Here is a 14,440-nt window from a genome sequence, read left to right as displayed (position 1 = left end):
TGGCCTAAAATTTGATCTGTGTTTGTGGCAATTGTCAAAAACTGCGTGCCCAATTGCTTTTGACACAAATTTGTACTTCATTTCTTAGGTGGAGCAATTTTATCAGGACTGTGTATTTTGCCAGTCCAAGATTTGCCAAACTACCTTGACATTCAAATCATTCAGTGACTTTTCAAAGCAACATTAAAAATACCATTCCTTCAGATGCAGTGGTTAATTTGGCTTAAAAGCCTTTTGCTTTTAAGCTTTGCTGAAGGCTTCAATTTAATTCACACTGACTTTACACATTCAGATTGAAGAGGAATACTCTTCCTTTATTCTGTATCTTTTCCAAGGAGGGGCAAGTGAATAGTGACAAGCCTGCTCTTTTAATATGCTCTTTATAAACAGAGAGAGCTTTATAAAGACAGTATAGTAGTTCATTTGAAGTCATGATGAGAGGCATACAACACACCTTGCAGTTAAAGAATACTTGCTGCTCATATCCCATGTTTGTCTTAGGTTATCTATAGGTCTTTTCTCAAAGTTTAAAAAACATTATCATGAGGAAAGATGGATCTAAATGGACATGAGTAATTGATGCTAAAATGAAAAGATCTTCAGCTATCAAAGCACTGTGGTTTTGGCACGGTATTTAGTAGGAGCTGCAGAAGCAAATACCTCTACTAGTTTAAAGCTGGAACAATTCTATGGATATAGTGACTCACAAGGAACCTTCTGTTCCTGTGAAAATTCTTCCTTGTGATGTTAGAAGTGTTTCCTGTCCCCACAGCAGCATTAAAATGTTCCAGAAAACACAATAGAAGATTAAGTACTTTGCCCACGCACAAACTGTGAAGAAGTCAAGTGATGGAAATACATGTGTTTTAGTAGCTCTGCAGTATCTGGAAAGGTAGAACTTAAGGTTTGAAATCAAGATGGTCCCATATCAAGTTTAGAGCTACTAGGTCTGTAAGGGGCTGGTGCTTTAGAAAGCAGGCTCTGGCAGACACTGTTTGCACCATCCCTGTGGACCAGACTGAAATCTTAGATATGGGTGAATATCTGACTGAACTTCACCACACCAGAGCTGCCAGGACCCAGCTCCCTTCCCCGCCACTACATCCTTGCCTGTCACAGCTCAGGCAGATGACAGACTCCTAGAGCAGATAATATAAAACCTCCCAAAAAACACAAGGCAGCTACAGTGACAAACCTTTGGCTTAACTTTATTCAAAAGTGATAGTAGATATCATGTCAAAAAGGTTGTCATTGCTACATCTCAGCAAGGAGATAGCTGCTGCAGCATAAATATAATCAGAGATGCAACTAAATTATGTTGTACAATTCCAGATATGTAGCAGTAACTCAGATGTGTAGCACTTGCACCCTGCACTGTTCTAATTTCTTCAGCAGTTAAACTTTCAGCTTGGTTTCTGTATGACTGGTGGTAACTCAGGGATTTTGAAGTATGGTTTTTTAATCTCCTAAAATGAAATATTTTCATGTCACATTAAGCAACATTAAAATGGTGGTGGGTATTTGACTGGTCAGATTTTAAACCACACCTCCCACTTCATTTGTGGTTTTTTTCCTCAAGAAAAGCTTATCTGATACAAGACTGTTTATTGCTGGTTGTAGTCACACATCTTAGTGTATGCTCCTGTGGAAATACATGTGCTCTGGACAATCTCCAGAGAGACTAAAAATTTTACATGCTATGCCTGTGTTGCATAATAATAGGAAGTACTAACTTTCCTTAATTAACAAAAAAAAGCCTTGTTATGGCCATGAATAAATCATTTAACCACATTTTCTAGGTAGAAAGAGAACAACTAAATAAAACTTGAGCTTCCTGTTCTGTATTTGTTTAGTCTGGTGGCCATTCAGAAAGGTGCTGTGACCTGAGGCCAGCGTTGCGAGCCCAGCCTGGCTCAGCACTGATGCACTTCAGACTCAGGCAGTGAATGCTGAAGGGCTGGAGTGTTCAGCCAAGTGCAGACCTTCTGCAATGTGTTTCTTTGTGATGGTGCTGTTTCATTGGAAAAAGAGAATTATAAACCTCCTTTTAACTGAGAAGGGGGAAAATAATGATCGTGTAGCACAGGTAAAATTGGAGGTTAGTTTAACCAAGCTTTTAGACTCGGAAATGCATAGAGAACAAATTCCAGTGGAAAAGCCATATCCATGCAAATGTATGCCAAAAGTGATGAGATTTATGCCAGCCAATCCTCTTAAACTCATATCCCTTCAAAATGCACAGAGGAATTCTTGGATTATGAACTAATGCTACTTAATTCTTCGTTGGAGCACAGTATTGCACTTTATCAGGTACTCAAAAACAAAACAGCTCTTAAGATGACCTAAAAATAGTTGAGTTGAATATCTATCAATTATGGAACTTTATTAGAGTAAGCAACCTGCTGTGGGAAATGGATTTACAGAAAGTGATGCTTCTCTTCCGAAAGGTGATCTCATGTCTGTCTCCTGGGATGGTGGAGGCAGGTCAGTGTGTGTGAGCCTAATCCTTCACAGCCTCTCTTGGGCTCGAGCTCCTCTTGGCCTCTGCAGCTTGGAAGACAAAGCTTTATTCTTCAAGGTTATTCAGGAGCCTTGTAGCTGCTGCTGCCCCAATCTGTACCTTATTGCTTACTCCACACACTTTGATTTTGCTTGTTGGTACTGAATTTACTCTGTGCCTGCCTGTGTGTTGGTTTGTTGGAGGAAGCACACACCATCTTCTGCACTTCTGCAGCATAAATCAAATTCTAGAGAGATGACCTAGACCAGTACCTCCTGGGCCTGATTTAAGTCCAGTAAGTCTGTCACCAGATCACAAAGCCCTTTTCAAAGAGAGAAGCATATTGGACATTAATTTTACATGTCACTCCCATATCTTGTGTATTTGCTAAACCTAAGTGAGAGATTAACCTGAGTTCATCACATGAAGGGGCACAAATGCCTTGCCTTTCTGATCTTCAGTCAGGTGAATTTTTTTTTTTCCAAGTATCTTGCAAAATACTTTTTCTCCTTCTTTGCCTTCTAAGTTTTTCAAATTTTTTGCATCCCAGTCCATTTTGTCCTTCCCATCCCCTGCTTCCCACTTGATTTTTTGGATTGTGCAAGTTCAGAAACACAGGTCCTTGGTAAATCTAATTCAGATTTATCTGTACTATAGTTTCTCATCAAACTACCATGATCAGCCTGTCAGGTCTTGAAGAGTTGTAGGTTAGTGAGTTGCAGAGGAGGTAGCTTCCTTTGGGAAGACTGACATTACTGCCCTTGGTTCTGTATCCTGGCCTGCTGCTGGTTTTCTGCTTCTCTCTGTACATTGCATTGCAAGGCTGACCATTTGTGCACCTAACTGAGCAGGTCAGATATTTGGAAAATTGGGAACAGACAGGTATTTGGAGTGAGCAGCCTTCTTACCTGCCACAAGCTGTGCTCTCCTCCTCTGTCAATCAAAATTCTTGCTAAATTCTACATCTATATTGGTGTTGCAATTAGTCATTATCTTCCTCCCTGAGCTGATGTGGTGTGATGCTGAAGGACTGCTGATACAGGCTTTCAAGTGAAATCTGGAATGATACCTCTAGTGAAAATAGGCTTTGATTCTGATGCAGGTAAACAGCTCTGGATTTTGGTAGGATCATGATGCCTTTCTAACTCCTCACATCCTCAAGTGCAGGTTACACCAGACTTAGCTCCTTAATGTGTCCTTACTGTTGAATCAACGCATGGATTCTTGCAGTAGCAGCATGGAGATATGATTAGCTTCCTAATTATAAAGACAAAAAAAGAGTTTCTAAGCTTTTGAACACTGATCTTTATCTGAATGGTATATGGGGAGTACACAGTTATTTCCATAGAAGTGATTAAAGAGTAGGTAATTATCACATCATACCCTCCACACAAACTACTCTGAGGTCACAACTGTAATGCATATGAAACACCTACAGTATATCTGATTGCCTTTTCTGACATCCAGAGTTTTTGTTGTATTATTCCCTGACTGGGGGACACTGCATATTATCTAGAAACTTCATTTTCCATTGTGAACAAACCTGAGGTAAAATCCCATTCTGCATGTCCACACCCCAGCAGTGCTGTCACCTGGCACCATTCTGGTAAGGGGGATGTGAGGGTGGTTGTGCTGGAGCTGGGGGCCTTCCTCAGGGCTCTGGAAGGTGTGGTTGGTCATGGTGCACCTCTGCATGTCTGGAGCAGATCAGGCACTCCTCAGGGAATAACTACTTTTTTTTTTTTCCCCTGCAGAATAGCAAACCTGAAAATCCAACTGGCCAAGCTTGACAGCGAGGCCTGGCCTGGCGTGCTGGACTCTGAGCGGGATCGTCTGATACTGATTAATGAGAAGGAGGAGCTCTTGAAGGAAATGAGATTTATCAGCCCCAGAAAATGGACTCGAGGAGAGGTGGAGAGACTGGAGACAGAGAGGAGGCGCCTGGAGGAAGACCTTCAGGCTGCTAGAGACACTCAGAGCAAAGCTCTCACTGAGAGGTAGGTTATGGGCACAGGGCAGTGCCTTTTTGGATGAGAGGTAACTGGGAGCAAGCAGCAGCATCCCCTGGCTGGCTGCCCACAGCAATGCCCTCACATTCCCAAGACATCCTACTCAGAAAGCTTCTGAACCCATCTCCCAGACAAGCCATCTGCAGGTCTTACTGTGCTCTTGGGGGAAGGTTGCTTTCCTGAAATGTATCCTTTATGGGAATGTAAAGAAAGCTCAGAACAGCCCAGTATATGTTAGTGTAGTGTAACATTTCTGTATGCAGCCAGCATCTCGCAGCAGCTTCTACACTTGCTGTGCAGTCTGGGCCTTGGTAAATGTCAGCAGATGGAATTTTAAATTTCTTAAATTTGCTGTTTGTTCTGAGCATCCTTGTATGTGATTCCTGTAGGATCTGGTATTTGACAGGGCTGTGGGGCTTGCAGGGAATATCCTGTGAATCTAAACTAGCTGAAAAAAATGCCAACTTTCTTCCTTAATTTTACCTGTGTTGCAGGGGGAGATCTCACGGGAATGTACAGTGAGGATGAATACTGCATTAGGCATTGCCTACAGGTGTTTTACAGTCTGGATTTATTAATGAGGGTGGCTCAGCAGTGTTACTGGTAGCTGCAGTCTCTTGCACATGTGTGGAATAGGCACACTGCATTCACTCTCTCTTTGGCTCTGCATTTTCATTTCTTCTATGTGGTCAGTGTCCAGATGATGCCAGTTTTCTACACAGGCTTTTCGTGGTTTTATCAGGCTGGAAAAAATGTAAATGTCTTGGATGTGAGACTTTTACCTGCCTGAAGTATCTGTGGTTTGACAAATGGTTCTGGTCTTGCCATGAGGTGAACACCTCCATTTGGGATTTTTGGGAATATGGTCACATTCTAGAATGCTAAAGACATAGCACATGTATGGGGAAGGATTTTGTGTCCAGAGGCCTGTTCAGTTAGGGTGTGAAACAAACCCACGTGCACATGTGTTTATCTCAGGTGGGAGATAAAGCTGAGATGCTGCTAAAGCAAATAATCTAAATCTGTAATGAGGTGGTTAATAACTAAATCAAGTAACTCTTAATCATCCATAGACTTTAGTGGAAGAAAATATGACATTTTTACTTTTATTAGCACAGTAACTATAGGAATGCAATAGTGCAGAGTGAGTAAAATCTGCCTAGTTCTTTTAAGGTCTGATCCTAGGAATATCAATTTCAGTGGCACCAGCTGTAATTATTTTCTTTTGTTATAAATGTTTTCAGGACTGAGTTCTGCATTTTAGAAGTTTCTAAAGTTGGTAAACACCTACACATCTTGACTGAATTCTGTCCTGTGTATTCCTATCAACTTTTGTAGGATTTCACAGGAAAAATGTACATTTTTTCCTTCTCTCCTTCTTTAAAATAGTAAATGCTGCTTTAGCTCATCTCTTTCTTCGATCTTCTCTTAGACTGAAGTTAAACAGCAAAAGAAACCAGCTTGTCCGAGAGCTGGAAGAAACCACACGGTTGGTTGCCATGTTGCACACCCAGCTGAAGAGGTAAGTGACCCTTTCCAGAAGCTGTGGTTGCTTTTGCTGCATATTGTGCCACTGCCTTTCTCTGCAAACAGTTCCAGCTTCCAGCTGAGGGCTAAAAGGCCTTTTAGTCCCAGTAGTGACCTAAGGCCCCTGGGTAGTCATTGGAAGGAGAAGCCTTAGGATCATAGGTCCATTTAGATGGGTGCTTTTCAGTGGGCTGAACAACCTCCTGGTGGAGCCTCTGTCTCACAGCAGGAGTTTGCACAGTCCCTTTCAGTAATATTTAGGTGACTAGGGATAGCTGAGGCTTATTTGCTAAAGTTTGAATTACTGAAGTATTACATTAATAAAGTATGTTAAAGGCAGCTTAACAGACAGCAAGTGGAGTGAATCTGACTAATGCAACTACACATTAATGTATGAATGATCATATTTCTCTAATTCCAAGTGTGGATAATATATAGAGATATCCCTGAATCTGTTGTGCTTCATGTGGTGTAAAGAATGGCTTCTAGTTCAGGCTGTAGTTTTGGAAGAACACAGGATTACCATTTCCAGATAATGCATGACTGCAGGCACTAAGGCCAAATCATTTTGCTAAAACTATATTTTTATCATTCTGATAGCAAGAAAGTTTGGTGGGGTTTTTGTTTGATTGAGTGTTTGGTTGAGTTCAGTGTGTACTGAATTTACTCTGTTTGTAGCTTCTGCTCCACTTGGATTCTGTTTCATTTTGTGAAGATGACACCGAAAAGACTGGAAAGAAATCATAGTGCAAGACTGACATGTAAATAAGCCAGCATGGAGAATAGCTATCTGTGAGGCTTTTATGCAGTGGAAATGCATCATATTTTTATTTCACCTAGCTGATTAGGGATCTTTTGAGGTGATCAAGAAGCATGTGAAACTAATTTCTTCCTAACCGTGTGCCCAGTGTTCTTGGCATGCTCCTTCGTAAGAATAAGTGTTTGTTATTAACCCCATAATACAGAACGTCTGGCATTCAAAGGCATGTACAAAAGGAAGTTGAGCCCAGTTTTTTGATAGGGAAAATATTAATTTAAAACCCTTCCCTTTCCATAGTAAAGTACACTGAAGAGCTGTAAATTCATTAGGCTTCAACAGATGTGTATATACTGCCAATATGCAAAAACATCTATCAGAAGCTTTTTTGAACAAATGTGATGCAGCACACATCTGTCAGAAGAGATTTTCTGCCAAAATTATACTAAATACAGCATACTTGCCTTTTTCTCATAAGGTCATGAACATAATTATACAAACGTAGCTTCCAGCTTTTACCCTATAAATAATAAATAAGGGATTATTAGGCTTATTAATATCTCACTGTTTTTCAGTGGGGCAACTTAAGCCACTTACACATATTCAGAAAAATTTCAATAGCTAATCCCTATCTGAAGTGAGGGTCAGTAATGACCAAGGTCTTCAATATGCAGAGCAGGAGTGTTGGTTTAAATGGAATTTCTAGAGACAGTACATGCTGTAGTCACTACTGGAATACTTGCTGGGTCTCCTGAGCAGAAGACTGTGCTGTGGTGTCTGGACTTTCTCATCTGAACAGACTTATATTCAGCACCTGCTTAAAATTAATTCTGTTGTCAGTTACGTTCTGAACCTAGAACTCGAGGAATAAATAAGACGTGTGAATTGATTTCACAGCCCAGCCCAGCCCCAACTTTTTCCCTTGCTCTCTTGGCCCTGGATTCCATGTAGCAGTCTTTCACATGGATAAATTCTGCCAGCTTTCTGGGAACTGCTGGCTGCTGTGATCTCTGAGGGCCAGTTCCAGGCAGCTGTGATATTGCCTTTTGGCTGCAGGTCCAAGATTGAGGCAAATGGAAGAAAATTTCCATATGGTCAGACAGTTCATTGCAATAACTTCATCGTCTTGCATGGGCCTTGCTGGGTTTTGCAGTCTGCTTTGAAGATTAACAGAAGACATAGATAATTTTCAGAAAGATGTGGGGGGGGGGGCGGATGGCACTAATTTTAATTGGTTTGAAACTGTTCATTAGAGTTGTTTTGGCTAAACAAAGGCTCCTAGGGGTCTGATATGGTGAGTAGAAAAATGTGTATGATTGATTCTTTTTTACTGAGCAGTGACCCACTGTTTCTGCTGCATAGACTGTGGCTCTGGATTGCTCTGGGGACTAATGCGTGTGGCCTGAGCTAACAAAGCAACACCCTGTGGGCTTAGAGATGTGGTGATATTGCAGTGTTTTCATGAGAAAACAGTGTCATGGTTTTCTGACTTGTTTCCTTCAGTCTCTCCACCAGCATGCTTTCCCTCTCCTCGAGCAGCAGTCCTGGTTCTCTTGCATCTAGCAGAGGATCTCTTGCCACCTCCAGCCAGGATTCGTCCACCTCAGCCAGTTTCACTGATCTCTACTATGAGCACCTGGAGCAGTTGGAGCAGTTGGACTCGGAATATCAAAACAAGCTTGACTTGCTCTTAGAAGGAGCCACTGGGTTTAGGCCATCAGGCTGTATCACCACTATTCACGAAAATGAAGTAGCAAAAACTCAAAAAGCAGATACCACGAGTCGCATGCAGGCTCTGAGGTCCTTGTCTGGTACCCCCAAATCCATGACATCACTGTCCCCAAGGTCATCTCTCTCTTCTCCATCCCCACCTTGCTCTCCACTGGTGATAGACCCACTTCTAACTGGTGATGCCTTTTCAAGCCATATGGATTTTGATGATGCAGAGATAAGTGCAAATCTGTCAGAACTCACCCTAAACACTGGGAGTGGCAACTGTAGACTGGAAGAGCCTCGAGCAGGAGATAAACATCTAGGTCAAGGTATGGAAAGAAAAGATTTGCATGTACTGCATGCATTTATATTTAATGTAGTTCATAAGGCATTGAGAAGCAAGTGTTTCAGAAGCTGTCTGTCATTTTGTTATCTTTATGTTGAAAAATGTTTTCAACTCTGTGTTCTGTCTTGTTTGGGAGGGAGGGTTGGTATTTTAATTTGTACACAGAAATACTGATCTAATGAGTCTTGCAAGAGACTGATTTAGGTGTGTTTTTATTGAACACAGATGTGTGTGTACACAAATCACAGTGATTTCATGTGCAAATATAAATGGTCATGGTGGAACTCCTGGTTTGATTTGGCACTAAATGATCCAGAAGGTCGTCTATTGTTTTGGGTCTGAGAGACACAGAGTTGCCATATTGATGCAAAGTTTGTGACTAAGCTTTTGAGGAGGGCTGGAAAAGCCATTTAGCTTAATAGTTAACAAATTATAGTAATAATAATCCTTCCCCACCACCTTGGTATGCATAAGATCCTGCTCTGGTTCTTAGTAAATCAGTGGCAATGAATTTATTAATTTCAGCTGAGCAGACATGTCAAGGCTGTGCTCGAATTCTGCTGTTTTGGTCTCTTAGCAACAAAAACATGTTTAGATTATGTTAGATTGTAAGCATGATAAAATAAGACCTTTAGAGATAGTGGATGTTCTGATATATGCATATGGCATGTTGGTGGGTGGGAAGGGTTCATCCTTTTTTGGAATGGATGGGCTGAAGCGGATGGAAGGCAGTTGGCACAGCCAGAGCACAGTGCTAGGGCCTGTCTGAAGCTCTTGTGACTGTAGTTGGGTTAAATCCAATGAGAGAAAGGACTGGATTTGTAGCTGTAGTGAGGAAGACTTTACAGGCAATATAAACTTGCAAACTACAGTCCTATGAACCAGCAGTACAGTTTGTATCTGTTTTTTGTGGGATTCTCGAACAGCTTGCGTGAATAAAGGGTAATAGTGCTATCATCACCTTCTGCATTAAGAAGGTTGACACTATTTAAAACACAATAAAAAACACAAGTGCAAATCTTTCCCTCTGAGCTACCATTTTCCTACAAGCAAGAAGTATTATGCATTTGAGTAGGAAACACTAATTATTCTTATTAGAACGGGGCACTGATTAGTTTTAACCTTTTTAGCTCTTCAAGATTTGCCAAGGCTGTTAAAGTGAAAGCTCAGGTGTTAAGCAGATTAAGTGATTACTGCTGTTAGCCAGTCAGCAGACAAAATAATCACCATAAGCAGTTTATTTCAGGGCAATAACAAGATGAGATTCTACTCCTCAGGCATTTTGGGGGTGGGGGGTTCAGTGTAACACCCGAAATGCAGGGCTGGCTCTGGGGTGGTCAGTCCTGGGCAAAGCATGCTCATGTGTTCTGGAAGCAGAGCTGAACAGTGTATCTATCTTGCTGCTGCCTTCTGGTAGAGCAGAACCTCCTCTAGCTGTGAAACTGAAGTAAGGCTGCCTTTCTAACCTGAAGAACACCTGAGTGATTTAGGGGAAATTAATAGCAAAACCTGGAATCTGGCAGAGTCCAGCATTCTCTGATTAAATGGTAAAGATAGTGGCTCCTCAAAGCCCATGGAAAGGTAAATGGCAGGAAAAGAAGAGCAAACTTCAATTTCTTGATGTGAGTGAAAAAAAAATAAAACAACACAAGTTGTGTTATCCACCTGCTTGGAAAAATGGAGAAGAGTTGAGTCAGTTCTGAACTCCTCCATAAACTTTCTTATTAGTGTGATATCTCTTCAGAGACTTAAGGCTGAAAACTGAAAGTCCAAGTTTTGTTAATTAGCTGCATGAATGGGCTGAGCTTTCCAAATCTTTTGCAAAACCAGTAAGGAAAGGGGTGGCTAGAATAGTTGTCAGGGCACTATTCATCTTTATTCAGCTTTACACTGTAGCACCCTGCTGTACAGAACTCACTGTTGTGCACTTTTGTATTCATCCCCCCCCTTGGCCCTGAGGTTCTTGGGGTGGTGATCAAGAATAAGGTTTTTGGGTTGGAATGACTCCATAGCATTGGGAACTGAGGGAGAAAGAGAGGTTTGGTGTGTTGAGGCCAACCTGCAGTACCTTTCCCAGTGAGCCAGTCCTATGTAAAAGGATTCCCAAAACAGCATTTGGTGTGTAAAACTGAAAGAATCAGATTTAGGAAGCCAGCAAGTGGGGAAGAAGTTATTTTCCTATTAAAACCATGGGCTAGGAGGTAAGAAGGAGCATTGAGGAAAGAAGGTTTGACCCTGCCCATATACCTCTAGCACAGCCTATGATCCACAGCACTGCAGGGGCCTGGCCCTGGCATGTAGCAGGAGGTAGGATGGATTAAACTGGGAATGCCAGTGTTAAATGGATCCATTTGTTTCAGTTAATGACTCATACATTGTATTACAGCTGCTAACTTCTATTCATGTGGGTTTGCCTATGGGGAAAAGGTATGGACATTTTATTTCTGTTCCATGGGAGTGCCAAGATGAGAAATGCCATTTGGTGGTAGTGTCAAAAAAAAATCCATGGATAAATGGGCCTGAAATGGCACAGGTGTCTCAAAGGATTTGAGTTACCTGTAGCACCCTCTACTGTTGGTTTACAAGTCCTTACAAGTCCTTTTGGTATTCCATAACCCTTGCACACTTTTCCACCAGTTTATTCAAAGCTGGATTTAATTCTTTAAGTGGCTTTGTGAGACTGTGAAGAAAACAACACCAAAAAAAAATCTGAAAAAATAAACTCAAACCCCATAAAACCAACCAAAACCCAAACTTTCTTTGTAATAAAGAAAATATGCATTGGAAGCCATAGATAGGTTTGGGGGCATGTGTTTGTCTAAGTCTATGGGAAAGAAGGACCTCTTCTGAAGAGCAAAAGCCTGTTGGAGAGGAGTGTACTGCTCTACTGCTGTGGGGCTCCAGCTGCACCCAGGGTGACACATGGCACCTTCTCACTCTTGGAGCAGGTCTGCCACATCCCTGAGGATAGAGCCAAGAGCTGGGTATGGCCCAGCACTCATTACCCACATTGGCAGATGGAGTTCTCCAGACTCCTGGCTGCAGCTCCTCTCCACGGCAATGTTCAAGTGGAAAGATGCAGAATTTGCAGGTTTCCAGGGAGAATCTTTCTCTGTTTTGAAGCAGAAGAAATGTATGTGAGATAACACCTCTGTGCAAAACTTGCTTCACGTTCTTTGGTTTCTCTTCCCTATCCTTTTCCCTGTATTTCTGCATATGACTGCTCTTTTAAATCCTGTAACTCTCTCTCCATTTTCAGCTAGTTAACCTGGTCTTTCTGGACCTGCCTTTTGTGCTGTGTACACAAAAGTTTGGATTTAGGTGGTGTTTTTTCTTTTTACTGTTCCTCTCTTGAAGTTAAACTTGATATAAGCTCTCCAGGTGGGATATGCAGCTCCACATGATCCTGGTCAGCAGTGCTGTCTGGGTGGCTGGGAGCAGAGTGACTGCTGCCTGCCTAAGGGTGCCTTGCAGTAAGAGCTGGTTTATTGGTTCATATTTTTAAGTTCACTAGAATTTAGAAATCCTGCTGCTTCTGAGCGCTGCTCATCATGTCATGGGTACCTCTCTGCCTTTCCAGGGCATTGGAAGCCTCTCCTGCAAGGATCTGTGCCCAGGGAGGTGCCAGGGCAGGCAGCTGTAACACACTGGGCCCAACCTGTGTGTAACCTCAGCCCTCACACTGCTGCAGGGCCCAGGGAATGAATGGGCACTCACTGTGCAATGAAACCCTCTCTCAACTCCACCACACAGTCTGTTCCTCCTGTTTTCCTGGGACTTTTTGTTCTCCAGGGCAGTTTGGCACGTTTCCCCACTTCAAGGCCACCTTTGAGCTCAGCCTGCCTTACCTGTGTCCCCTTTGTCTTTAGAAATGTGCAGTTGCTTAACAATACCTGACTGGGGAAAAAAATGCACTTGAAGGGGAAGATAAAAAGAAAAGCTGCTGCTATCCAGACAGTTGGCTTTCATTAACACCTGGTTTTGGTTTTCCTCTGTGCTTTTGTGATAGGTGTGAGCACAGCTGGAGGGCCGGCGCTGAAGGTGGCGGGTGTGTCAGCCGCGGTGTCTGACGAGTCCGTAGCTGGGGACAGCGGCGTGTACGAGGCGTCTGTCCAAAGGTAGGCATCAGATCTCTCTCCAGGATGCAGCCAATGACTCAGCTTTGCACAAGTCAGCTGCAATACTGCTGATCGTGACCTTGTTTTGTAATTTGGTGGCTAAAGTTGTCAATCTCAGGTTTCTTAATACTTTTGAAAAAACTATGAGCAGGTTGAATTTGATTATCAAAATGACCTATGCTTCCCATAATAGAAACAGCAGAAAGGAAAGGAGCTCTCAGAGAGCTGTTTGAACAGCTGGCCTGTTTGTGAAGGTCCTGGTAAGCTGTGGCTGCTGCCTTGGTGGGGGGAAGTGAAGCCATCTGGCAGGTGGAAAGCTCCCCTCCTCTCAGTCAGTGACAGCCCTCAGTCAGCATTTGGGGACTTGGGGATGTTTAAGGAAGAGAGCAGAAGCGCCTTGAACTGCCTGATGGATGTGCACGTGCAGGGATGCAGTTCCCAAGTGCTTGGAGCAAGAGCAGGATGTGATGCCTGCAAGACTTCTCCCACTAAGGGCACAGCTGGGAGTCACTGCTCTTGCTGGCTTTCTGGATTGTTGTTCAGGGCTTTGTTAAAAAGTTCACTGGGAGGTATTGAGCTTATTGGTACCTGGTTTGGCTGCATCTGATGTGTTTTCCTACTGTTTTTATTAGCACTGAGGTGAATTATAGGGCTGTTAGTTGCAAAACATGACTAGAGGTGAAATATCACTCATCTCAGATTCCCCCCATTCATTAGTTATCTTCATTAATTCTCTAGATAAATTAGTAATTTTTATGTTTGCAGCACAATTCACTTTGACAAGGGAGTGCAATGCTTCTGTAAATTAGAGTTCCTGGGCTCAAGCAGTCAGACTGTTGGTGTCCCAGGGCCCCTGTGTTCCTTCAGTGGGGTAGGGAGCTCTGTGGAGAGGGGAGTGGGGTAGCCCAGAAGGCATCCCATGCACACTCACATGTCTGGTGTTAGTGGTGTTCGGCTTATCAGCTTGCCAACCCCTGTGGTGCCTACAGTGACATTCTGGTGCCTGTCCAAGTGGTGAGGGTGGGGTGAGCCACCCTCTGCAGCTAAAATGTAATGAAATGCAAGGGAGTGCTAAACTCCCTTGGAAAACACTTAGAAGAGAAGAATGCTAATCCTGTTTTCATGTGCTACAGCATAGCCTCTTGAGTCAATTAGACAATAAATGTAGTTTTGGGGACTTTCAGTGCATAAAACTTGGAAGGAGGGATACATTGGGAGGGAAATGATGCAGAATAGCTGTTTCCAGCAAGGCCAGTCAGTGTACTCTGTCACTTTTAATGTGCTTAAGAAAGTTTGATTTCTTAAAGAAACAAAGGAACTACTTAAATCTAATAAAAGTTGAGCATTTTTGCTGTCATGATGCAGAACAGGATTGCAGTTGTTAAGTCATATTTCTCTTGCTGGGCAGTCAAGGGAAAAAAAAACAGTCAAGGGAACCCTTTAAAAATCCCCCACTGCCTTAGTTTTGCA

The 14,440-nt window shown here is 42.6% G+C and overlaps 1 protein-coding gene across 1 annotated transcript in view; it reads left to right on the top strand.

The window, feature by feature from the left end:
- WWC1 (WW and C2 domain containing 1) overlaps positions 1–14,440 on the top strand; it is a 65,747-nt gene that overhangs the window by 41,366 nt on the left and 9,941 nt on the right. The window contains exons 9-12 of the mRNA XM_056502738.1: positions 4,255–4,497; positions 5,942–6,031; positions 8,297–8,835; positions 12,862–12,970. Of these exons, the coding sequence (XP_056358713.1) occupies positions 4,255–4,497; positions 5,942–6,031; positions 8,297–8,835; positions 12,862–12,970 (981 nt within the window). The remainder of the gene's footprint in view (positions 1–4,254; positions 4,498–5,941; positions 6,032–8,296; positions 8,836–12,861; positions 12,971–14,440) is intronic.

This window comes from Oenanthe melanoleuca, chromosome 13 (assembly GCF_029582105.1).
Source record: "Oenanthe melanoleuca isolate GR-GAL-2019-014 chromosome 13, OMel1.0, whole genome shotgun sequence".
In the NCBI taxonomy this organism is placed as follows: domain Eukaryota; kingdom Metazoa; phylum Chordata; class Aves; order Passeriformes; family Muscicapidae; genus Oenanthe; species Oenanthe melanoleuca.
Note: the sequence above shows the minus strand (reverse complement) of the source record. Positions and strands in the feature narration are given on the sequence as shown.